Genomic DNA, 26,720 nt, shown 5'->3' with positions numbered 1-26,720 from the left:
CCCCCCGGGGGGATAGGATTATCGGAACCACACAAATGCCTCTCGCTGCAGAAAAGAGAAAAATAGGAGTCAAAAAATTCCTCCTGAGACTGTCAGAGAAGAGCAATCAGAAATCAGGGTCCACTCAAGTAGATGGAAAGCTATCCCCCCTTCCTTTTACCCAGATATTCTCACGTGACTCGGCGCGAAAGAGAAACGAAATGATGTCGTGCGACTTATCTTTTAAGTCCATAGAGATCTATTTCAAATACGATGTAAGCAATGCCGTCAGAGGAAAAACCAAGAGTCAGAAGTCGTCAAGTCTCACTGATAAGCTCCCAGATGTACCCCGTATGAGACAGAAACACCAAGGAGCCACATTAAAACAGATTGTAAAGTAGTCAGAGTTTGTACAAAGCACCAACTCTGCTGTGTCCACAAGTCATTCAAACCAGCCTCTGCCACTTGCGTTTGGATTTTAGTAGTTCTGCAAACAACGCTGTTTGTTGGGTGGTCATGCCTGATTCTCTGGGCCAGAATGTGATTGTCAAATGTGACTCAGACTCGTCGGGTGGTCTAGACAGGGTAACTCCGTGTGCTTAGGTGACAGGTAAAAATCGACCTGGTTTTGCTACGTTTACTTACTTTTATAATGAAAGGCTCTCTCTAGCAAATGTCCATCTTGCTAGCATCGCAGTTTTGCAAATGAAAACTGGAGCAAATTAGGTTGGGTCTCAAAGAAAGATTTGCCAACTAATCTGTTCTTCCACCACGTAAAATCACAGGTAGAAACTAACAGCTCACCAGATGTTGTACAGTTCACACTCAAAAAGGCAGGCCACCCACATCCACACAGGCTCACGCAGAGCTTCCAAAAATCTCATAGACACTCCAAGATAAAGCGGCACCTATGTATTTGTCTTTATCTCCTTAAAACCTGCCTCTTCCCAAAGTCAGACTTGAGGTACTAAGGCAACACCTGTTGACAAATAGGGAAGAGTAATCAAGAAGTCATGGACAGCAAGAGTCTCCAAAAAACATTTTCACAGTGTCCACATCACGGACAGACAAAATTCAAAAATCCAAAAGATCAGGTAATTGTCTAACTAAATGCTACAGTTTTCCCAAAATTTACTACTGCTTGATTTTTTCGGAGTTCCTTCTGCCTACCTACCTTATATACCCCAGATCCCTTAGGTGAGGCAAAAAGGGAGGTGTGGGGTATCATATAAAACCAAAGAACTGAATTCACAGAATGTTCTTCTGAGGGATAAGAACAGAGCAGCTGAGGCAAGTGGGAACACTTACTAAGGCCAAATAATACATTTTAGTATTCTCAGCTTTTCAGATGGAGCCACAGATCGGGAAAATTGGAGAATCCTAAATTATATTCGGGAAGACATTAAAAAATATATATATAGCCACAGAAATAAAAAACTTACATCAGAGTTTCCCAAACTTTCTTGCTTCGCAGCACAATTAGTATCCCCATAAATTTTTTATAGTAGCTTCAAGGCCAGAAGAACTACCAACATGTATTGTTTTACGTGGTTAAGACAAAACAACTTAATAAGTAGACATGTCCTAATAACTTAGCAGCAGTTCAAAATAATAGCATATGTGCACATGTAGATATGTGCACACACACACACACACACACAGAGAAAGAGAAGGAGAGAAAACAAAATTTGTATTTCACTCTTCAATAACCACAATTATTTAATACGGGATGTGTGCACCTGTTGGGTGCCACGAACCTTCTCAAAGTTTAGAATCATATTAGATCCCACCACTGTCAATTCCCGTTCCACCCTGATTTTCTCACTTGATTTTTATCACCTCAACTGCTAGGAAGTCCAGCTTCACAAAGACAGGATGCCTTCCAAAGAAGTTCAGCATGAACTCATGTTGAAACTAGGAACTAAACTCAAGATGGTACTTCCCATGATGACCAATAAATATCAAGTATCTTGTGTTTCCCTCAAAAATTTATAACATCCCAGAGCGCCCCTGGGAGTTCCCTGCTGCACCCCTAGGTGCCCTGGTGCTGAGTTTGGGAACCGTCAAGGGTAGCACGACAGGTAAAAATTTGTATGAAAAACCCAAACAAGGTGAAAGCATCTCTACCTCACAGTTGATTTTTTCTCCATATCCTGTGAAGGCTGGAGCCTGAAGGAACTCCCAGGTACCCCCTTTGTCAAAGGTGATGACTGATCTCATGTTCTCCTCATTCATAGAACCGTTAATCAGAGTGGCAATGTAGACTCCTTGCAACCCTTCCACGCGGTGGAAGTCAGCGAACGGCTCATTTGCAAAATACCTACAGTAAGAGAAAATAAACAGCTGTGAACCTAAGCCAATATTTCCTGGTATGTTTTCATGGTAAATAAAGTAAAATTTAACTGTTGGAAAGTACAGGATTTGGTGGCATTGAGCACATTCCCAATGTTGTGTTGCACCAGCACCACGATCTCGTTCCAGAACGTTTTCCTCATCTCAAGAAGAAACCCTGTACCCACCGGCAGTCATTCGCCCTTTCCCCTGCCCACCCCAGGCCCTGGCCAACCACCACCGAGTTTTCAGTTGCTACAGATTTGCCTATTCTGGGTTCTTCATATACAAGGAAACATGCCTTTTTTATGGTTCCTCTCCCACAGCATATTTTCAAGGTTCACCCATATTATCACACAAATCAGTCTTCCATTCCTTTTCACAGATGAAGAGTCTTCTCCTTTTTTTTCTTAAGCGTGATTGTGTTTTAACGTTGAAGGCCAAGATGCGGGTCGGATCAATAACTCCTCGCAGGGAGTTCAGAATGCTGACTACAACACACAGAGCTGATGACAGAGTCCCATCTATCTCTTCACTGACGAATTCACCCCAAATCCTCCAGGGAGCCTCAACAGACAGGAAACGGTAAGCCAGGCTTGCCAGACGCTAATCAAAGCACTGGGGCTTACAAGCCGCAGGAATACAGCACGAAGGGTTCCCCGGCCACTGTCCACACGCTCACGACTCATTATCCAGCGCCCTGATCAGACCGCAGCCCATAAGGTTCCTCTCAGAAAGCAGAACAGAATGCCCAGCCAAGGGAGCAGGAGAAAGAGCGAGGGTGGTTCTAGAAGCTTGAGATTATACTTGTTAACAGTGGCCCAGCAAATAAGTCCCTCCCAGGGCCTTAACTACTATGCTGGGATACTGACTTCACTGGGAAGCAGTTTTGCCCTGAAATGGTCCACACATTACAAATGGAACAGATCTCTGAGAAGTGCTAACCAGGGTTCACACACGGCTTCTAAAACTGGACGTGCGCCCTTTATTTAGAAGGGTTCTGAGCCACTGGGCTTTGTAAAAAAAAAAAAAAAAATTTTAATTAAAAAAAATCATAGAACTGCTTTGTTCCATTATCTGCTGTACAAATCTTGAGCTGGAGGAGTGTTCTGTCTCCTCAGACAGAAAGAAGCACACTACAAGCTCTGAGGCAGAAAAGGAAAAAAAAATTTTTTTAAAGATTTTATTTATTTATTCGACAGAGAGAGGGAGACAGCCAGCGAGAGAGGGAACACAAGCAGGGGGAGTGGGAGAGGAAGAAGCAGGCTCCCAGCGAAGGAGCCTGATGTGGGGCTCGATCCCATAACGCCGGGATCACACCCTGAGCCGAAGGCAGACGACGCTTAACTGCTGTGCCACCCAGGCGCCCCATGAAAAGGAAAATTTTTAAAAAGCACTAACAAAGCTACTTCAGACTGAGAGACTGACCAAAATCCTAAATAAGATACTGGTGCTGAGACCAAATTTTCTGGCATGGGGTTTCCTTAGGTCTACTGGAGTTATTTTTCAGTCACTTCCTTAGAAATCGGTTGAAGGTCTATCATCCACCTGCCCTCTGTTCACCTCAGCAATCCTGCGTTGGATCCCATCATCATGAAGCGGCCACCATCAGGTTTGACGGCTTCCTTCAAACATGCGGGAGGGTCTGGCTTTCTCTCACCAAGACGAGCTCTGCTTCTTCCCTGTGGTCACTCTCCTGGATTTTGCCTTTCAGTTCCAAAGTTCCAGAAACTTGTTCTCTGTGCCTCACATGCTCCCCAGACTATCCTGTCAGCTCCCCTGTGGCCCTGTGACAATTCACCCCATCCTAAGGGCCCTCTCTTCATCCATTTTTCTTACATTTCCTCTCACTGGCCCTCACAACAGCACTTGTCCCCTGCTCCCCAGGGCCCCCGGGCCACCCTCCTGCAGAACCCAAGCCCACCTCGCCCCACGTAGCCTGGTGGCCAGTCCTCCTCAGACGCCCCGCCGGGGCTGACATCTCTCCACACCTGGTCCTCCAACCAGACACTGCTTTCCATGAGATTTCTATTCAGCACATCTCCCTGGTGCCAGGGACACCCCCACCACCCCTGTTAGGAATTCTTTCTCCGGTCCTCTAAGCAAATTAGGACCGGTTGCTTGGCACCACCCTTTCCTATCAAGTTCAAAGAACAACTCATTTCGAATACCACAGAAGTGCTGTGTTGTTGTTTTTGTCCCAAATCAGCCTGCCCACGTAATCTGCTAATTCACCCTTATCCTATTTCATCTTGCTGCAATGCAGAAGCAGGTGACAAAAGTTCACTCAGACGAGCCCCTGTGAAGATCTCCAGTCCGACATGAAGTCTGAAGAAAACCACAAGCAGGCTGAGCCTACGCGGGTCTGTGAACATAGACATAAATCTATTTCCAGTTTCCTAACTGGATTGTACACTCAGGCAGGGCAGGGGTCGACCTTTGTGACCAAAGGAAGGGCAGTGGGCATCTATGAGAGGGCCACATGGTCACCTAACTGGGCTTACTACTTCTTGGGGTGTTCTGGCTCCAGCCCTGTCTTGTCACAAGATACCCACCCCAAACACCCAACAAACGCGGAGGGTACGGAAAACTTTGGCAAGCTGTGATTTAGCCACTCCATAGCCAGAGGCTCTCAAACATGGGGGGAAAAAATCAGAAAGGCTTGAGGAATAATGGCTCACAATTTTGATTATTAAAAAAGAGTAGAACATTATTCACCCATAAAAAGGAATGAGGCACTAACACATGCTTCCTGTGGACCAACCCTGAACACGTTATGCAAGGCGCAAGAGGCCAGACCCAAAGGTCACATATTATGCTGTGATTCTGTTTACACAGAATATCCAGAGAAGATAAATCCGCGGAAACAGAAAGGAGATTAGTGGCTGCCAGGGGCTGGGGGGGCGTGGTGGGGAGGGGAGACGGGGGCCAGAAACTGCTTAGAGGCAAGGGGTTTTCTTTCGGGGAAGTGAAAATGTTTTGGAATTAGATGAAAGCTAAAGTTGCACAACACTAATGCCCTAAATGCCACCGAGTCGTTCACTTTAAAATGGTTAAGCTTATGTTCTGTGAATTTGACATCAATAAATTACTTGGGGGGAAAAAAAAAACGAAAAGGACGCAGGAGCCAGCCCAAAGAGGCTGCCACTGGCCAAACCAGAAAAACCTGAGCCTGAACCATGGTAGGAATGGTTTACAACAAATTAACACACACTGAATAATAAATAACTCGTGAGTCTATACTGGGAGGGGAAAAAAAAGTAAGGCATAAAATAGGACATACTACCAAAAGCACCAACACAGGGCATGGAAAAGCACTGTCAGAGACCATGCAGAAAGTTCTCCCCTCCGGTCCTGGTAAAGTCCAAACCCGAGGTCCTGCTCTTCCCCTCGACACCTGCTCCTCGCCCAGCCCTCCCCGACCCCCTGACTCAGCCCACGGCCGTCACGCTGCCAGCTGTTCAGCCCAAGCAGCTGTGGGCCTTGACTCTCCACAGCCAAGCAGCAAACCTACCAGCAAACCATCAGAATTTGCCCATTTCCATCATCTTTGCCACTGCTGCCCTGGGCCCAGGCAACAGCAATCCCCACTGGCCTGCATTTCCATCACACTCCCACAGCCAGGCTTCCTGCTCCCACTCTTGCTCCTCTCTGAGAGTCTACTTTGCACACTGCATTGACGATGGCTTCTTTAAATCATAGGTCACCTGAGCGTTCGTCTGCAATTACCCATAACAACGTCCATTTATGTTTCATGTGCTTTCCTTTATATCATGCAGTTCACAATTTTTTCAATGGTTAAAAAAAAATTTAACAGGTTAAATCAGATGATGTCCGTCTTCTGGTCAAAACCCTCCATATTCCACTTAGAAGAAAAAAAAGTAAGTTCCTTCCGTGCCCTTGAAGGCCTTATACAATCGGAGCCCCGCTCTCTCAGATCCTGTCTCTTGGGTTCTCTCCCTCCTCCTCCAGCTGTTGGATCCACCCTGGCCTCCTCGCTGCTCCTTAAATAAACCAACAGAGTCTAACCTCAGAGCCTCCGAGCATGCTGTTCCCTCTGCCTGCAGTGCCCTTCCCCAGGCATCTGCCTGCTCCCTCCTTCACGTAACTCAGGCAGGCACCTGCTGAAATATCTCCATCCTACAACAGCCTTCCATGGCCAGCCTGTACGAAGTAACACGCTCCTAACACCCTGTCCTCTGAACTTGGTTCCCTTTGCTTCCCAGCACTCACCACCACCAGGCAAATTACACATCTGTTTACGTTCTGTCTTCCCCCAATGAGAACAAAAGCTCCATGGAACAGGGACCCTATTTTGACTTTTCATGGCTGGACACATTATCTCATCGCTGTGCCTGGAACGAGAGCTGGCCCAGAGCAGCAGCATCCTTGTTGAAAGCGCTGGTGACTGAATCAATCACCAGCATGACGAGGGACCGTGAATAGCAATGCCACACCCCGTGACCTGGTGGTCATGGCCTCGGAGCCAGACCTTGCTGCCCACCAGCCAGCTCCAGCAGACAGCTCCTGCCGAGAGCAGAGAGTGATTCTCACCACAGTCAGACGCCTCACAGAAGACTAGTGAGAATAAATGTCCTCCTGGCCCTCAAGGGTCACGGGCTATTCACCCCTTCCGAACCCCGGACTCCTGTGCAGCCCACAGAACGTCCATTACAACAAAACAACTCCAACACAGGATGTCCTGATAAAGGATGGATAACACTGGTGTCTTTCCACAGACACCCAGAGCAGTATCTGCAATTACAGTAAGAAAAAAATAAATGCCAATGAACCTGAGGCACTTGGAGACAAGGCCCCCAGGACCCCCCCACGCCAGCTTGCCCTGAGCTGACATTTTCCAAGTGCCTTGTCCCACTGGCTCAGAGACCACAGAGCCAGACAACCGAAGAGAAGGAACCCAAGGAGTGGCTGACACCGGCGCTGTGACTCTAAAGGTCACCCAGAGCAGCCGTGCTAAGCCTTGGCATCACATCCAAACCACCTGGAGGGCTTTGCAAAACCTTCGGAGCCCAGCCCCACCCCAAACTGGTTAAACCACACTCCAGGCATCGGGGTGCCTGGCAACTCGCCAGTGGAACCCAAATGCACAGCTAAAGCTGAAAAGCACCCAGCCTGGGGGTGCGGGTGATGCTGACGTGAGACAGCGGGCGAGGGACCCCTGGTTTCCTTACCTCACCAACGTGTCGCCGCCTGCCCCTCCTGGGCTGTAATAGAGCACGTTCTCTAAGGACAGGGAGAACTTCAGCCCCTCGGCCTCCGAGATGTATAAGTTGGTGCGGTTGTTACTGTGACTGACGCACACAAACACCTGGTCCTCGGACGCATCTGCGATGTAATATTCCTTTGGAATCAAAAGTCGAAAAACGTACACAAGTCAAAAAACACACTTGCGCAGTGGGGTTTCCCTACGCACACTGATATGGTGATTTCCAAATGTCCCGGTAACAGGTATGGGCCCAGAGCCCACAGACAGCTTCCCAAATCCTGGTAAAACTTGGCCAACTTTCTCTTTGGAGGAGCTAAGGCCACCGTGTAGCTGGAACAAGCCGCTTCCTGGCAAATGCGGCCCAAAAGGGGGCTACCAAACTCCATAAATAACCTAAAATCTTCAGTTTAGTCCATAACATCTCCTTCTTTTTCCCATGAGGTCTATCGTTAGTACCAAGTATAATATACGCTAATGTGCATTTCCTTTCCTTTCATTTCCTCCAAGATACTAAAGGAAGGTGGAAGCCGTACAAAGCAAAGAATGGACAAGAATGTTCTCCACCTGAGCTTCCAATCCTCCACCACACCCACTGCTAGTGGCAAGGCCTTCAAATGCCACCTCTTGCCTTTGGGTGCTTCTCCGATGACCCCAGCCCACCAGGATCCTTCCTATTGATCTCTACGTTATCAAACACACAAAAGCAGCCAGGCATTTGACTATATATGGTTTCTTCCTCTGCTCAGTCCTCTGTGTCTGCAACCTGTATGCTTCTAAAAGGGTGGGACCCAGCTCTTAACCCCTTTTGCAAGCTAGCCGACTACTGTAAGCAATAGAGCAGGTCCCAAACAAACAACTCACGGTCACCAGGTCCCCATTCCTTCAGTAATGACCCCCTGAGCCCACTGACTCTGGTCCCAAACCTCTCTGCCCCTCTGTCTCCGTGTAAAGCAAATTAAGGCTCCCATCCAGCTGCACTTTGAACAGTGAAGAGGGAAAAAAAAACAGACCAAGATGCCCAAAGCACAATGGTTCTCTCTAGGGACCTATCTAGAAAGCAACTTCAGGGAGCCTCCATCAAAGATCTATCTACCCAGAAGGACGGACCTGCAACACCCTTCCCCTAACCCCTGCACGGGGACAATAGCACTTCTTTCCACCCCCAAGTGGACCGCACTCACATTAATAGGATGTCTTGTAACAAACTGGGCTGCTCGCATGGGCTTCCTGCCAAAGGAGACCCAGAGCTGGACAGAAGATGGCTGTGGAATGCCCCAGAGATGCTGCCAAGGAAGAGGAGGGAAAAAAAAAAGTTAATGGTGCCACATTACAGCCACCCCAAATAAGTGAAAAAGGAAACAGAAGTGTCAGACCCCCTCCAATTCCACCAAAAACACGAAACACAGGGTGACTGCAAATGCACATTTTTGCAACGTCCATGTTCGCTCCGCAGCTCGGGCTGCACTCGCTTGATCCCGGACACCTGGTCTGCGACAGGTGTTAGACACTCCCGAACACCAGATGAGGACAGAGGACAAACAGGACTGCGGCTGAAGCTGGGTGTGGGAGGGGGATGGGTGTTTAACCGGGCCGCCCCCAAACATGCCCAGGGTGAGGTCAGCCACACACCGCGCATATAAAACCCAGTCCCTTGTTCTTTCCCTCCTATTTTCAGGTTACAAGGATACTCAAATTCAAGGGCTTTAACACAAAGAGCTGAGGGAATTTTCACTGATTCTCTTTTGCGACCTTTGAATACTTCTCACTGATGAACGTTTTTGCTGGAATCTATTTTCTTCGGGAGGGCAGAGGGCATCGCACATGATGTGGGCCCCGTCACATTATGTTTTAGAGACACTAGAGCACAGCTGGAATCTCGAAAATGTGTACAAAAGCACTAGACTAGAGCTGGCTGTACCACCTCGGGAAGTCACTAAGCCTCTCTAGGTCTCAATTTATTCATCTAAAAAACTCAGAAGCTGATTAGGCTTGGGACTTCTCTGTCAATGGGTTTCAAGGGTCCAGGCCCCCTGTAAATACACAGGTGGATAGATGCCCCCATTCACCCTGCCAGGGAGGGTACACAACCCTTACCAGATCCCCAAAAGGGTCAATACTTCAAAAAAAGGATAAGAACCACCATAAAGGCTCAGTGTGGGTTTTTCCAGCTCTGAAAGTATGGGACTGCGAACTGAAGTCAAATGGTGCACATCTATCCAGACAGAAAGGGACAAACGCTGTCATGTGGACATAATCACACACATGACTGTTAAGCTGATCAGAATATTGGGACCGCCAGCCAGAAGGGGTTCATTTGGCTTCATTTATCCTTGACCATGTTGCTACTGTTTACTATAGATTTTAAATTCCTATGAAGTAAGAAACATACCGATTTCTCTTAACAATAATAGAACTGAATCCCCTACGCTAATATATGCCCAATAAACACTCTGTGAAGAGCGAGCTGATGGACGTGAAGTTACTCTTGATTCATCTGAGCAGTAAATACACACACACACACACACACACACACACACATTCAAACAAATGGTTAAAAGTGGTCTGAAAGAAGCCAGATAGGGAGGTCCAAAAGACTGCCTTTCTAAAATGGCACACGGAAAACCATGGTAAGAGCTTGTACTCAATATGGGGCCACAGGAAACGATGGATCTATTAAAAATGTAAAACATATTACCTGAATGAGAAAACAGTGCCCAGCAAAACTGTTAGGCATAGATCCCAAAAGCCCTCCTTAAGTCAATAAAATTTTATAGCTATTTATAAAGGTCAGAGGATCCGTGTGAGTTACCCTCTATAAATCCCTATAAATATACATGAATACACAGATGTCCATGAAACACCCACTTTGACGTTTTATACTTTTTCACTACTTCCCACTGTGGTTAAACCTTAGAAAGGAGCCACCTTCCTCAGCGACACGGGGGCCATAATTAGTTAAGCATTCTTAACAAGTGCTGTTGGTTGTCACAAGAATTGAGAATTCATACCAAGGCCAGTCTTCCTCCATAGATGCAAAAGTCACAGAGTACAGAGGTCACAAGAAACTCAAAACAAACCAAAAAACAAAAATAAAACAAAACAAAAAAAGAAACCTCAAAACACATCCCTCCCCCTTCCTTCTGGGACAATAATTCCTAAGCCCGGACAATTCAGGCTCCCCCCTAAGGAGTTACTGTAATACTTTCTTGCCAATAAGAAATGTATTAACAGTTAAACTGCGGCACACTGTGCATTGTCCGATAGCAGTCTCATAAGCCCCTAATACTTTCCTTAAGAAACCATGGATTCTTGGGGCGCCTGGGTGGCTCAGTCAGTTAGCGTCTGCCTCCGGCTCAGGTCATGATCGTAGGATCGAGCCCTGCGTCAGGCTCCCTGCTCAGCGGGGAGTCTGCTTCTCCCTCTCCCTCTGACCCTCCCCCTGCTTGTGATCTCTCTCTGTCTCTCAAATAAATAAATAAAATCTTAAAAAAAAGAAAGAAAGAAAGAAAGAAAGAAAGAAAGAAAGAAAGAAAGAAAGAAAAAGGGACCTAATCAGTGGGAAGGGGTCCTATTTTGGCCTATCTGTCCTTACTCTTTCTAACTCCTGTAAAGACTCAAAGGCTAGTACAGATGTCCTGGACCAAGAGGGAACAAAGAGAATGGAAATCATTAGTTAGGTTGGTGAAACAGAGAGATGCCTGTGCCCCCAATAACACCAGGACACCAACATACCAGCCCTACATTGCCTACCTCCAGGCAGCACTGAGGAGGGAAAAGTAAGTTTCTGTATTCATTAAGCCACTTTTTATTTCTACTCTTACCAGTAATTGAACACAATGTCAGTTTGATACATGCACTTTTATTTTCCACACACAATGCAGATCGTGATAGAAATATTCTTGTGCAATTCAACCTTCTTCATTAATAGAGTCTCTTAGGCATCTTTCATTTAACAGCTCATGGGCACGGACATGATTTCCGGAAGCATTCTTCAATGAATATACCTGTATATATTACCTTCGTCAGAACTACACAAGAATATCTGTAGGATGCCATTCTTAAAACCCCTAGGTCAAATTTTCCATTTTTGACAGAAGAAATAGCCTTCCTGAAAAGCTATCCCAGTTAATACAGCTCCCAGCACAAATACTTTGACCAGCATCAGGAGGTACTTCAATGCTTCACGTCATGCCAGTATTCTAGGGTCTGAAAATGTAGGATAAGATCTTTGTTTCATTTGGTGCTTTCATTCTGATAAGGAAAAACACACTGATGTAAGGATCTGAATAATCTGAATTTCAGAACGTGCACTTACATGTACGTTTGAGATTATATCAAAGGAAATGAGAGGTCAAGGAGGGAAGAGTCGAGAGGAACTAAATAAATGACACATTCTTGCCAAGTGAAGGCCACAGGATGTCACAGTGAGCTCTTCAATCGAACGTTTCACAGAGAACAGTGGCCAGAGAATGAGGGACCCCGAGGCACATGGTGGACAAGGACACGGTTCAGAAGGGACTCTAGCATTCACTGCCACCTTTTCCTCCGAAACAGTGACAAGGGATCAGCAAAACATCATTGTCCACAAATATAAAATATTTATAGATAACATCTTATATATATTTTACATATATGTATTTATGACTTGCTTCAAAATATTCCAAGAAAGGGGCACCAGGGTAGTTCAGTCAGCTAAACATCCTACTCTTGATCTCAGCTCAGGTCTTCATCTCAGGGTCGTGAGATCGAGCCCTGCGTCGAGGTCCATGCTGGGTGTGGAGCCTACTTAAAAAATAATAATAAAAAACACAAAATAAAATATTCCACAAAAAAAAAATAACTAGTGGGTATATAGCCAAAAAGAGATTAGCAAATGCAAATAATACTGAGGCTGAATGAGGGCACCTGTGGCGGTCCCATCAGTAGAAACGGTGCCTTTATGTAGATTTGAAAACATCTATAATAAAAAGCCTCACAAAGTTAGTATTCACTGGAAGCACGTCAAGAACAGCAGAGGAAGGAACTCTGGAAATCCACTCATCCGAAAAGCAACAAGAACACTGACAAAAATTCTCAAAGTCAACTTTTTCAGAATTTGAAAAATTAAGTAAAACCCCAAGGAGCAGTCATTGGAGAACAGAGTCAAGGCTCAGCAAGAGGAGCCAACTCTGTGGCCTCAGTCCCCTCCCCTTCGCTCTGGCTCTGCGGTTGCCCTGGAACCCACAGCCCCACAGCTTCGGGAACCATGAAAACCAGCAGCCGCGCAGCCACTGGAGGGGACACACTGTTGCTACGGCCAGCATGAAAACTGCGTTCTCAGGTCTTCTCTTCGCAGAACCGACTCCGCTCGCTGCACAAACAGACCTACGGCCAGGTCGCGTATAGAAAACAGAGACAAATGGCCGATGCGTCACCACACAGCTGCTGGAGCAATGTGACCGCCTGGAGCTCACAAAAGGCTCTCACTCAAGGCATGAAAGGAAAAGCTGGGGAAGTAGTTGCCCCTAAGCAGCTCTGATAAGCTCTGCACTATTCTGGGGACTCCACGAGGTCACACACGCAAAAGCTGTGAGTATGCTCAGGACAGAAGTGAAAAGGGCCTCATCGCTCATCTACAGAAGCAGGAACCGAAGGCTAAGGCAGAGTTGTAGACTGCACTGAAGGCGGGCCCCCCACCCACGCTCAGAGGCCCTCAGCAAAGGCTACCAGATGTACGGATTCAAAGCATTTAAGAAAACTCTGTTCAAACACTAGCTGACCACGAAGCCTAATCATCAAACATTTCACAGCCATACACAATGAAGAAAGCAAACTCTACAAAATTAATGCAGGAAACTCAAACAAAACAAATACAGGCAACAGTAGGAAAAGGTAACAAAAACCATTTGGGGAAGGGGCTACTCTGATATGAGCAGCTGCCATATTATACCATTGAAAATGTCTGGTTTTCAATAAAAGAATAACAAGACAAGCTAACGGCAAAGTATGGCCCCTACACAGACACAACACACATGTGCATGCGCACACACACACAGTCAATAAAACCTGTTCCGAGGAAGGCCCAATACTGGACTTATAGACAAAAAATTTAAATCCCTATCATAAATACGTTAAAAAAATTAAAGGAAACCATGTCACAAGAATTAAACGAAAGTATGAGAACACGGTCTCACCAAAGAGAAAGTATCAATAAAGAAACAGAAATTATAGAGACACAAATTCTTGAGTGGGAAAGGACAATAACTCACAAGGAAAAAAATCACCAGAGGGGTTCAACAAGAGACTTGAACCCGCAGAAGAGAGAGGCAGTGGACCTAAAGACACATTCCATAATAAACACAGATGAAATCTGAAAACATTATACTAGGAAAGAAAACAGTTACAGAAGGTCACATGGTGCAAGATTCTCTCTACATAAAATGTCCAGAACAGGCAATTCTATGAGGCAGAAAACAGATTCATGGTTGCCAGGAGTGGGAGGGGAGGGGAATGGAATGGGGGTGTGGGGCTGGAATTAGATAGTGATAAGCATTACACAACTTTGTGAATAAGCTAACAACCACTGAGCGGTATACCTTAAAAGAGTGAATTTTATGGCATAGGAATTATATCTCAATACAGGTGTTATAAAAATTAATATTAAATTTATTGGTATTATAGTTTTATTTATAATCTGGGTTTTACTGTTATTTATTGTTATTTCTAATGTGTTTGGGTTTTATTGTTGTGTATAAATTATATGCATGAAGTGTTTATACCTAGCTTTATGTTTACATACATTTAAGTAATGTTATAATTAAAATAATTTGTCAAGAGCTTGGTTTTGGTCAGTTATCTTAAAAAATCACACCCCAATTGTGGTCAGCTAACTTTTCATAGAGAAGCCCACAATCCTGAGATGATTACTAAGTTTTCTTGTTATCTCTATCAACGTTAGAGACTTTAAATTAGCATAACAAAAATTAGAAATTGTTTTTCAATAGTGGTTGTTTGGTCAGAAGAGCAAAAGAACAAATGAGCTCTCTTGGGAGATCAGTGGCATGCAAGATTATCTGAATTGGCCATAATATCCTAAAGATAATACTCTGGCACAAACAGGGCATAACAATTTAAGGAGGCCTATAACCTGAACTTTTAGGGGTAATGCCTACGACTTATCAAGCTTTTACATGAGACAATTATGGTTGCCTGATGCCAACTTAAAGGATAACAGAATCTTGCCTCTACAACAGGGCTGGTTTTCTGTAAAGATCCACATAAAAATATTTTAGAGTCTGTGAGCCATCCTGCCTCCATGCAGCTATTCAATTCTGCCATTGTGACATGAAAGCAGTGATAGACAACGTATAAGCAAACAACCACAGCTGTTTCAATAAAACTTTACTGACAAAAACAAGTGAAGGGCCATAGTTTGCCAATCCCTGCTCTAGAATATTGTGTCTGCATCATCTAGAAGAAGGGAAGAGATGCCATCAAGCCCATATATTAGGTCTTTGCTTACTGATGTACATTTGAGCAAGGAAGGCGTGGACCTGGCTTTCACGATAAGCTAGTGGTGAAGCTATGGGGGAGCAGTTAGCCTTCACTTACCTCCAACATTTTGGCAACTATTAATATCTACCAGAAAGAACCTACCAGCTGTACATTGCCAGGTTAATGAATCAATGTTGGTCCAGTCTGCAGAAATGCCTCATTGCTGCCTTAATGTCCTATTAATATGATGTAGACTGTTAAGACAAGTAAGTGAACTTCATATCAAAAAACAAGGAATAAAAATTAAATTTAGGTAAAAAAAAAATATATCGTAGGGGGGCACCTGAGTGGTTCAGTCATTTGAACAACTGACTCCTGATTTTAGCTCAGGTCATGATGTCAGTGTCGTAGTGTCGAGCCCCACATTGGGCACACTGCTCTGCGTGGATTATGCTAAAGATTCTCTCTCTCCCTCTCTCACTGCCCCTCCTCCACTTCCCTCTCCCTCTCTCTCTAATAATTAAATAAAATCTTAAAAAAAAAAAAAAAAACAAAGGGCATCAGAAACAAAGCACATATGAAGTAAGAGCCAGGCTAACAGGGCACTGGGGGATTCTGAAGATTCAGATACCAGCTCCAGTCCAGAATCCAGAGGGCTGTCCCCACGTGTTTTAAAAAGCTAACTTGCAAAGAATTGTAATGGTTCATGGTACTGGAAAAAAGCAAAAGAGTTAATCACCCAAAACCAATTTTCTTTGGTTTTGCAATTAGCTCCTTGAGTTTCCTAATTTGATATGAATCCATTTAATATTAAGGTCACTCGGAATTCCCCAAACCCAGGCAGCCTGAGTGCTAAGCACACCCCAGATAAGAAGTTACACTTGCAGACCCCAACACTCCCACTGATACGGTTATCCAACCAAGGCCAATGTTGTTTATCCTTATGGCTCAGCAGTCTAATGCAATTAAAAGGAAGAAATTAAAAGGGGGAAAACACTCATTTTATCATCCACTGCCAGTTAGGTCTTTTCCCTCATCAACCCATCCGATCTACAATGATCCTTTGACTGACGGTTATCGAAAGCTTCTGCGTACAGAAGGCCTTAGGGAAGAGCTTCTCAAATTCTGGAGATTCTGAGGCAGCCTAGGGATGCTGAGGAAAAAAATACATTGGGTCCCTGAAATCCACATTTGGAACAAGTGCTGTTGCATGGCGGTGCTGCGAGTGCTCCCAAGACCACAGTTTGAGAAACACTTCCATGTGGCGGCCTGCCTCATCTGACCTGGAGCCACCACCTAACACCACTGACCTTGGGATCCGGGGGCCCATCCATGTGCTTGAGGATGAAGCCGACACATACCTACAGGTTTGCCACCAGTATCATATAAATAAATAAACCATACAGAGAGGTGAGGGTTGACCAAGAAAGTAACAAGCATTGAAGACCCCCTACTAACTCCCTGGAAAATCTACTGGCCCGTGCTTTCTAAATCAGGCAGGCAAAGATGGCGTTCGTGCAACTACCGTGCACCTGCCATGTATCAAGCCTTGTGCAAGGTACTGGGTACCCCATTAGTGATGAACAAGGCAGACACAGCCTCTGATCACGCCACTGGCCAGGTAACAATAGAGTTGCTGCCAGCACCCTGCGCATCAGCCACAGTGAGAGAACAGACATAGCTGTTTGGTTGGAATGGAGGGCTTAGAAAGCTCCCACTGGGATATATCTTCAGCTCTTGGGTGTGAGATCCAGAAAAAACAGGGGTAAGAGGAATGCACAATGGCTCTCCACCTCAGCCCTGAATCAGTCAGTAGGCAAATCTAGGAATCAGTCACTGCATCTTAGAATCAAGAAATTAAATCATATAAATAAATTCAGGCCCGAGGAACTAAAAAGGAAAAGACCCAGGAACATTGAAAGAGGAGAGACAATCAGGGACCTTGGGACTGCCAAGAGGATGTCACAAGGTACCAGACCTCAGGCCTGGTTCCACACCCCGTGCTCCTCCCTCACCACACCCCTGCCCGAGGAAATCCAAGGATGCCTGCCTTCTGGGCCTCTGTGTGTATGTGTGTGCGTGTGCATGTGCACATGTGTTCATGTGTGTAAGAGATAGAGACAGAAAGTGATAGGCAGGGCAGGAAAGGAATGATCCAGCAAGTGACCTAATGCAAATAGCCTGACAGAAGAAAAACTACCATAATTATAGTGGCTTTAAAAAACATTTTGCAAAGTATGTAATGGGGAACCCCTCTTGCCTTTAGCCACCTACATCTCTTCTCATCTCAACCTTACTCTCTGCTTTCCTTGCTGGGGAGGTCCTCTCTCTACCCTGGAATCCTACCAAAGGGAGTGGCCTGCTTCTGCCTGGCCAGCTATCCATCATGTATTTTAAGTGAGAATCTAGAGGAAAACACTACATCTGATTCTAGTCCCTAAGGCTAACTGTGATGGCAAGCAAAGCGCCTGCCAGTTACCAGAGGCCGTCTTCAGCGCCTGAGGTCAAGGAGGGAATGGCCCCCTACGAGAAAATAAGCTACAGCAGGCACTCCAGGATAGCAGCCCAACCTGCTCTCCTCAGGACAGTGTTTTCCTTTACACAGGGCGGTACAGTCGCCACTTGGAACTTGAGACAGTCGCAAGGCAAGCCCTGTTAAATAATCAAGTCTGGTTTTAAATGAGCAAGACCCCCGTTCCAGCATCTGGCTCCATCCAACACATCAAATCAAGGGGAAGATTTTCCCAAAGGCTGAGAGTTAAGCTACTTACTGACAGCTGGAAGCTTAATCACTGCTTTTCTTAGAGCATTAACTCCCACTAGCCAATGACTACACATTCCATTAGCCATGGAAATTAACATGTGTCCAAAATTCCCAAAGACATTGGCCTAATCCGAAAGGAAATCAGGCAGCGAGATTCAAGCAAATTGCCACGGAGCCCCACCTCTCCTCTCTGTGTTCTTTTAACTGGGATTTCAAACAAACATGTGTTTGACAGGATGCTTGGCTACCAGGAAACAACCACATTCCGAGAGCCCAGAGGCCTTCCAGTGGTTGTCTGAGCTTCTCAGGTCCTCTGACCTCCCGGGGCCACCCAAGCCCCACGGGAATGTCCGTCTATGTTCAGTGCCCCTCAGCCAAGCTCCCGGAGCACGCTGATCCTGTCCCTGCATACACAGACTCCCCGGCTCGATCCCAGAACGCCAAACATCGGAATGGAAACTCGGAAGGAGTTTCCACATTCCTCAGCGCCGTCAACTTACCACCACCTTTGTAGCAAACATGTACTTGTCTCGAAGCTGAAAGTCCTTCACTTCCTCCAGGATCACCTCCTGGTTCTCCCGGGACTGGAAGAAGTCCGTACTTCGGAAAACCGTGGAGTAGCCAGAGGGTTCGTGCCGTTCCACGTAGATGGTGTTTGGCTTGTCATAGATATCGATGCCCCTAGAGGAAAGAGAGTGGCTGCTATCATCGCCCTGTTTAACCACTGGGGACATGGGGATTCTGCCGTGCAGATAGCCAGCTGGGATTGAGGGACACGATGGTGGGATCTACAAATGATAGGCTCTCCGCCACACACAGAGCCCTCTGGTTGCTCCTTGGCTCGGTGGAGAGGGAAAGGGATTGCCATCTATCAAGTTTTGATGTTGTTACTGCTCTCTTCAAAGCGCCCTGGGTGTCACTCAAGGCAAGTGACACCTTGCCCTGCTTGAGATGAGCAAAAAGAAGGAAAAGCAAAAGGCAGGGCATTTTGGAATCAATAAGCAAGGGACTGCTTGAGGCTCAGTGAGTTTCTGGCTTCAAGTTATAAAGCTCAGAGAATGAAGGAGTGTGTTTCACCAGGGCCATACGCTCTCAGAACAGCTCTAGAAGAAACCACATGAGGAACCAGTGAGCCTGATCTTGCTAACAGGCCCCGCCCTTTCTGTCTGTCCGTCCTGTGCCACTGTCGCCGATCTGTGCTATCGGGAGTCATCCTACCAGTGCAAGGTCATGTTCTGCGAGGCTCCTTTGCAAACTCTTTCTCACGTGTACTGATCTCCCTGATGTCCTTCAGAACCTCAGAGTTCATTGCTCCCCCGCTCCCCGTGCTCGGTCAACAGAGCACCTCTCTGCAGAGATGCCCCTTCCCCTCCACCCATACACTCTGACCTGCGTGTGGAAATCCTACTCTTCTGAGGTCAAGTTCAAGGCCCCTCTTCCAGAAGCCCTCCCCCAAAGCTCTCCTGGCTTCTCCCAATACCCACAGTGTACCTGCACAGTGTTTAATTTCAAGCCTTACATATTAATGTCATGTGAGTTTCAAACAAAGGCAGAAAACTGCTCTGGGTGGGTGGATTTTGGAATCACTCTTGTGGCTTTATACAATGGTGCTTCTTATTCACTGTGCTCTATTGCTCACCATAACGTGTCTGAGCTTCCTAGACAGAGTACAGATGTTTTAAAGGCCAGGTCTTATATTTTTTTGTCCTACAGGGCTCCCAGCTGAACTGAATCTTGCCACACTGAATCCATGGACCACAAAGGCTATTCTAAACCGAAAACTGCAAGGCTGACTTGATCAAACTCCCTCAAGAAGAATCTCAGAACTGGAGTCTCCCCCAAATAAGGGCCCCAACAACAGCTGGGAGGACTAATCTCCTTCAGGTTTCCTAATGCTCAACAAGATACCAGGCCAGGCAGACCATTCAGCACATGGCGAAAATCAGGAGAAGAGCCTCAGAGAAAGGATGCAGGGATGACCCAAGGAAAGGCAGGACTCGCTTCTGTACCCGTCTTTGCACAGTGCCATGTGCATGATGGCTCTAGGGGTAATGAAGGCTCGGATATAAAATTCCTTCAAAGATAATACTGTCAAGAGCACAGGGAGGAAGGATGGGAGGGCGGGAGGGAGAGGGAGGAAGGATGGGAGAGATAAATAGAAAACCAAAAGACTTGACTTTGGCCCCACAATCTGGAGTCTTAGCAGGGCGCTGGAGAAGCCAGCAGCCTGGGTCCCAGTGCGGGAGACAACAGCTCATCATCAGACACTCTGTGTGCGTATGTGTGGGGGTGGTGGCATGTTCTCTTCTTTTCCACAATTAGAAGTACTGATTAAAGTACTTCCTCTACCCTAGAGGATATGCAAATTAAAACAAAGCTGCTGGATATTTTTAAAAAGGCAGAGAGGAAGGGACCTTCACTCAGATAATTTTGAGACTGAGCTCACCTCTGTTATTCTTTTCCTAAACAAAAGCAGCATCTAGAGAGAGAAAGAGCTGTGACTTTTTCCCCAACTCTCTTCCATGATCCCTATGTGGCCCTCCCGTTTCTGAGAGCCACTCTGCCTCCAAGCTCTGTCCCTCTGCCATCGCTAGCCTTCCACTACTTTCTGTTCCCTTTGCCCTCATTCAAAAATTCCAAGCCCTGCTCCATCTCTGAGCACAGTCACCAGTCCTCACCTGGCCTCACCTACAACCCCTCAATGATGCTCCACGGGGCATCCCTGAGTCCCTCCCCCACAGCCCTTCCACCGTCCCGTCTTGCCAATCTCCAGCTCTGGATTCCACAGATCCCTGGTTTTCCAAACTGCTGCGGCTCCCAGGCTGCCCTGCATGATTGAATAAATGTACGCCATTATTCTCAGAGGCATACTGTCCCTTATTATGGGAAATCCTAGGGGAAAATCCTCCAAAGGGCCTGAAATGCCCTGACACCAGACATGCAATTATGTAAAATAAGATAGGCCAGTCCTTTCCCCTGAGATATCTGCATATGTGCACGGAGGCAAAAGGTACAACATAAAAATTCCCAAACGTGATGTTCCTTTACTCAGTCAGCCTGCTAGTGTGCCCTCTTAATACACGGTTACATAAGCAGATAAAAGGGCAGTTTGTCCCCTTAAAACACAAATAAAGCAAAAAGGAGTTCTAATGGTATTCTTCGGGTAGAGGTTACACTTGGATAAGACTGTAGTCATAATTTCACTAAACACTACAACCTCTGCCCAAGGAAAAGAACACAAGGGTCAGAAACGGCTGTCCTCTTTGAAAAGGAAGTCCAATGGGGCCTGAAGATACTCAGCTGTCGGACCCCGCCCTAGGCTCCCTCCACCTTCACTGTCCCCACTCACCAAGGAAGCAATACCAACTCAAACACATTCTTCTGCAAACAGATTGCTAAAAGCAGCAGAGACCGTATGTACCACTGCATTTAAAGAGGACGAAAAACCACATGGAAACCTCAAAACACAAATGCGAAACTGAGAATTATAAACGAACCTACACATGTGATAGTTCATGTCACAAACTCCTAACCTCAAATATACAAAGAGCTCCTGGAAATCAATAAAAAGACTAACCATTCAATAGGAAAAGGGCTGAGAGCATGAAAAGACATGTCATAAAAACAGAAATAAAAGTGATGCTTAAGCAGTTAAAAGATGTTCAGACGTATTCATAAGAAGAAAAATTCAAACTAAGATGACACTGAGATACTATGTCTTCCCTAACACATTGGTTGTGGAGAGAGGCACAGTTCTATGTTACTGAGATGAGAGCAAAATTTGACACTTTCCATGGATTTGGCAAACTCTACCAAAGTTACAATTTCAGTGCTTTATTCACTGGGGATGTATCAGTGCACAAAACTGACCAAAGCCCCTGCCTTTGTGGAGCTTCTTCTATCAAAAAGAGAAAGACAAATAATAACCCTAATAATCCCATATTAGAACGTGGTAAGTGTGATACAAAAAAAGAACAAATCAGGGCACAGGAAATGACAGGGGAGCAGTTGCAATTTTAATAGGATCCTTAGCATAGGCCTCATTTAGAAAGTGTTACTTGAGCAGACTTGAATGAGGTAAGCAATAAGTATATCTTGAAGAAGAGCTGTCTAGGCAGGGGAAAAAGCAAGTGCAAAGGCCCTGTGGTAAGAATGTCCTTGGCATTAATCTGAAAGAAGTGATGGTGCATATTAAAGCATTCAAAGCAGAGAGAGGAACAACATGATCTGACCTGTTTTTAGGAAGATCAACCCAGCCATGTACCGAGAACTAATTGCAGAAGGACAGGAGTAGTAGTGGAAAGACCAGGTGGTGGCTGGTGACACTGAGTGACAGTGGTGGCTTGGAGTAAAGTCATAGCTGAGCAGTAGATTCTGGATATAAACCGAAGGCAGAGACAGCAGGATTTCCTGACAGGTGGAATGTGAAGCATGAAACAAACATGAGATCAGTGATGACTCCAAGTTCTTGGCCTGAGCAACCAGAAAGAGAAACGGGGAAGATCCCAGGGGGAGCTGACTGAGGGCGATGAAGGTCAAGGGTCAACGGGGGAGGAATCCAGTTTACTGAGTGTGAAGGGGTTGAGTGACCCTCTGACCCAGCACGTCCGCCCCTGAAAATCTGTTCTGCACGTTCGCCCACACGCATACAACTGCACCTACTCGAGATTACATACTGCCTCCTAAAACAGCGAAAGACCAGAAGCAAATACGACTAGAAACAACTGTACTTCCTCAAGTCCAGCCCCGTTGATTTCTCTCTCCTTCTCAAAGCCCAACAGGGGCTCCTTGCTGCTTTCAGAATTCAGTCCAGATTCCTTTAGCAAGCACTGCAGATTCGGATACCAACGTCCCTTCCCTAACTTCACCCAACACACTGTCCAGACGTGAGACTCCGTGTTCTCCACCCAAGTGCCACAGTGTCCTGTCTCTGCCTTTGGCCACTCTGTTTCTGTCCGGAATCCCCGCCCTGCACACCTCCCGGCCCCTCCTGCTACTTCCAGCCTCTGGCGCACATCCTAGCTCAAAGGGAACCTCCTCCACGGAGCTGTCTGGAATCCTTCCATCCTAATCCCCCTCTGGCTTCTCCCGCTACATCCGTGACTTCTGAGCACCTTCCACGATGTGTTATGCGCACAAAATGTCTTTTCTTATCTCCTGAGCTGCAGTCTCCTTAATAACTATATCCATAAATTATTCAATGTCTTCTACCCTAAAGCATCTAGAATGTTTTATATTCAGCAGACATCCAAAAAAAATACGTTTTAAATGAACAAGTGAATGAACGTTATACACAGAAAAATCCCCACTTCCGTTATCATGCTCCAAGAGTGAAGGTCTTTAGAAATTCTAATCCATGCAAGTGCTTCCCATTCCCCTGGGTTCCCTGATGGATTGGAAAATGCAAAAGCTCCATCACTTCTCTCACAAATAACCTTCTTTCTCATCTCCCACCAGCCCGCACGGTGAGCATGTTGTACTCGAAGCCCTAATTCCCAGGTCTGGAATGTGCCTGTCCAGAACACAGGCTCCACACTTCAGGTGAGGCAGGTCTGTCCTCCATGAAGGAGCTGGAACTGAAGAAAGGTGATTATGCAATTCAAACTTCCGGGGGGATGACTTACCAAGAAAAGGACTTCACGTGTTCCTGAATCAGGATCCAGGTCTGGCCAAAATCGTCGGACTTCCATAGCTGCAAAGACCAGAAGGGCAAGAAGGGATCAATATGCAAGAGGCAGGGACACCCAAGGGACTCAGTTAAACATCTGCCTTCAGCACAGGTCATGATCCCAGGGTCCTGGGATCGAATCCCACACGGGGCTCCCTGCTCAGCGGGGAGCCAGTTTCTCTCTCTGCCTGCCACTCCCCCTGCTTGTGTGTGTACTTTCTCTCTCTGACAAATAAATAAATAAAATCTTTAAAAAAAAAAAAAAAGAAGAAGCAGCAAGAGGCTGGCATAACCTGAACGGCACGGCCATCAGGCCCCATCATAAATAACGTGCGGTCTGGGAAGATGGGCCCAGAGATCAGCAAGGCCAGCTTGGTTACTCCAAATGCGAACGAGTGGGGGGAGGGAATGCGAGATCTGCACAGTCACATTCCTCTCCGCAGTTATTAAGCCTCCAGAACTACAAGGAAAAATGACTGGGGATTGTCTTCCATTTACGGATCATCAGAAATTACAGTTTACTCAACACTAGCCATCGGGGATAGTAAAAACAAAGGATTACACTCTGTACTTTCTCGCTTGGGAAACCGTGTCCTTAAACACCCATAATGGGCTCGGTGATTAAAGGCTAACAGAGGGGACGCTGGCTAAGTGCAGAGGCAAAGAGCACCAAGGGGAACCACTTGAATGCAAACGATATGGCAGGATTGATGAACTTGCTGGTCTTTGCCAAAGTCCCCCGAACTTCCAAACACAGCACCCGAGCGTTCCTCTGGCCCTAGTGACCACATAGGAAGAAGGAGAAGACTAAAAATAACGTTAACCCACCTACACTGGTAAACTGACCCAGCCCGTCCTTAGGTTACTCCCTAAGGCAAGGGAAGGTAAACAGATCATGTTTTGGTTAAACAATCTTCAAAGAAAAAGAAATGTTCCAAGGTTCCTATGAGCTGAGCCATTCAAAAGTCACCAAGAATCCAATCCTACAGGGTCTATTGGTCTCATGGGATTATACCAGACCGATAGCCTACATTTGGCAAGTTTCAACCTTGAGATATAAATCCTACGTGGGCTCTCTCCCCATCTCACTCTCCTTCAAATCCAGATTTAAGGAGAAAAATACACACATTTATATTATAGGTGCACACGCACACACGCACGCAGGGGAAAAAAATTAAAGCTAATGGTAATTTCAAATAAATGATACAAAAGCAGCATGTTTAAGGTGGAGGCTGGGAAAGGTAGAACAGAAATTCAAGAAGAGGTCCCCACAGAGCTCAGACTCCAGACTTCTTTAGCTGGCTCTGTCTGATTAATTTCCAGAGCTTCGATGTACCCCCCCCCAAACCCACAAAGGAACATCGACACTGACAAGGGCATGATGTTTGGCTACCAGGGCCGGCGGAGCGCTTGGCATTGCCCCCTGGCTGGGAGGCAGACGGAGGGCGCCAGGGAGATACAGTTTTCCTCAGCCATGGGACATCAACTAGTACAAAGGCTAAGCTTGGGAAAGGAGGAGGGAGGGGTCGGGGGAGGTCACTCAGAGGACACACAACCCCCTCGGGCAGGACAGAAAACCGAAGAAGCCCCACCTGACTGTGTTCCAGAAGCTCCCTTACCTGCTTGTTGGGGTGANTAAAGCTAATGGTAATTTCAAATAAATGATACAAAAGCAGCATGTTTAAGGTGGAGGCTGGGAAAGGTAGAACAGAAATTCAAGAAGAGGTCCCCACAGAGCTCAGACTCCAGACTTCTTTAGCTGGCTCTGTCTGATTAATTTCCAGAGCTTCGATGTACCCCCCCCCAAACCCACAAAGGAACATCGACACTGACAAGGGCATGATGTTTGGCTACCAGGGCCGGCGGAGCGCTTGGCATTGCCCCCTGGCTGGGAGGCAGACGGAGGGCGCCAGGGAGATACAGTTTTCCTCAGCCATGGGACATCAACTAGTACAAAGGCTAAGCTTGGGAAAGGAGGAGGGAGGGGTCGGGGGAGGTCACTCAGAGGACACACAACCCCCTCGGGCAGGACAGAAAACCGAAGAAGCCCCACCTGACTGTGTTCCAGAAGCTCCCTTACCTGCTTGTTGGGGTGAGACCTGTCAAAGCCCAGGAGAAGGTTGGAGGCCTTGCTGTGCAGGAGGAGATCAGCTGCCCGGAACGGGATGGAAAAGCCCTGGATAGTGTTGCAGAAGTCAAACGTGATCCAGAGGTACTGGGCGTAAGCGTCCGCAAAGATGTACTGTGGGAGAGAAAAGGCGAGCTCAGAGCGGGGCCGGCCAGGGCCGCCCAACACCCCACCCCCAGGAGTCCCAGCAGTGGGTGCGGGGCCGGGGACCTGCGGGACCCCCACGCAGCTTCCTCCCCATCTCCTGGCTGGGAGGAAATGCTGGTGCACATCAAGCAAGGCTCAGAAAAAGAAGGGGTACAGGACAGGCTTTCCTTTCACCAGGTAACCAAGCTAGTCAAGCCTATTTTTTTCTTTGAACGGACCTGGCTGTTCTCACCCTCTCGCAAGTCACTCAGGCACCATCAGAGGGCGGCTGGGACCCAGAAGGCCTGCTCTTCAGACTGGCTGCACACAGGTAAGCCTGCTTCTCTCCCTCCATCCTCTGAGCAGCTACAGATGTGTCTTCCCAGGGAAACCCCGACAATCACACCCATCTAAGAGGATTAGCTCCTCCTTCCGGCCACTAGGCCAGGGGACAGGGCAGCTCTGGGACCAAGCTGCCCATGGGGCTGGCCGCCTCAATCTGGGGCACAGCAGGAAGAGCCCTGGCAAGCAGGGCCTTCACCTGACGTAGCCCTGCACAGGTGAGTGGCTCTGAACAAGGGGGAATGCAGAGTGACTGCCAGCCTAGAGAGTTCTCCAGGAGAAAGGACCAAGGCAATTCAACTTCACAAATGTGTGCTGAATATTCCCCATGGACCAGATGCTGCAGGTACCGTGGTGAAAACGCAGAATCCTTGCAGTCTCGTGTGGGAGAAAGACAGGCGTGATCGTGGGTGACTATAACTCCAGGGAAAATGAGATTCAGTGGGGAACCACGGACAGAGTCCTGTGAAAGCACGCAGTCTGGACAAGTTCCAGTTTGGGAGATCAGAAGTGACTCCAGGGAAGATCTGGCCCTCGAAGGGCAGGCAAGACTTCCAGAGGCAAAGAACATCCTGAGCTGAGGGCAGTTTGAGTTTGGGAACACACGGGGGAAAAAAAGTAGGGCAAGGACTTGAGGACGGCCGGGAGGGTCTGCAGGAAACGTCTACGGAGCACAGATGGT

General features: G+C 46.8%; 1 protein-coding gene across 1 annotated transcript in view; it reads right to left on the bottom strand.

The window, feature by feature from the left end:
- The window catches only part of SORL1 (sortilin related receptor 1), a 158,483-nt gene that overhangs the window by 101,160 nt on the left and 30,603 nt on the right, over positions 1 to 26,720 (bottom strand). The window contains exons 5-9 of the mRNA XM_034665628.1: positions 23,399 to 23,466; positions 18,275 to 18,455; positions 8,719 to 8,820; positions 7,503 to 7,672; positions 1,976 to 2,299 (exon numbers count right to left, since the gene is read on the bottom strand). Of these exons, the coding sequence (XP_034521519.1) occupies positions 1,976 to 2,299; positions 7,503 to 7,672; positions 8,719 to 8,820; positions 18,275 to 18,455; positions 23,399 to 23,466 (845 nt within the window). The remainder of the gene's footprint in view (positions 1 to 1,975; positions 2,300 to 7,502; positions 7,673 to 8,718; positions 8,821 to 18,274; positions 18,456 to 23,398; positions 23,467 to 26,720) is intronic.

Source organism: Ailuropoda melanoleuca, chromosome 8, assembly GCF_002007445.2.
Source record: "Ailuropoda melanoleuca isolate Jingjing chromosome 8, ASM200744v2, whole genome shotgun sequence".
In the NCBI taxonomy this organism is placed as follows: Eukaryota; Metazoa; Chordata; class Mammalia; order Carnivora; family Ursidae; genus Ailuropoda; species Ailuropoda melanoleuca.
Note: the sequence above shows the minus strand (reverse complement) of the source record. Positions and strands in the feature narration are given on the sequence as shown.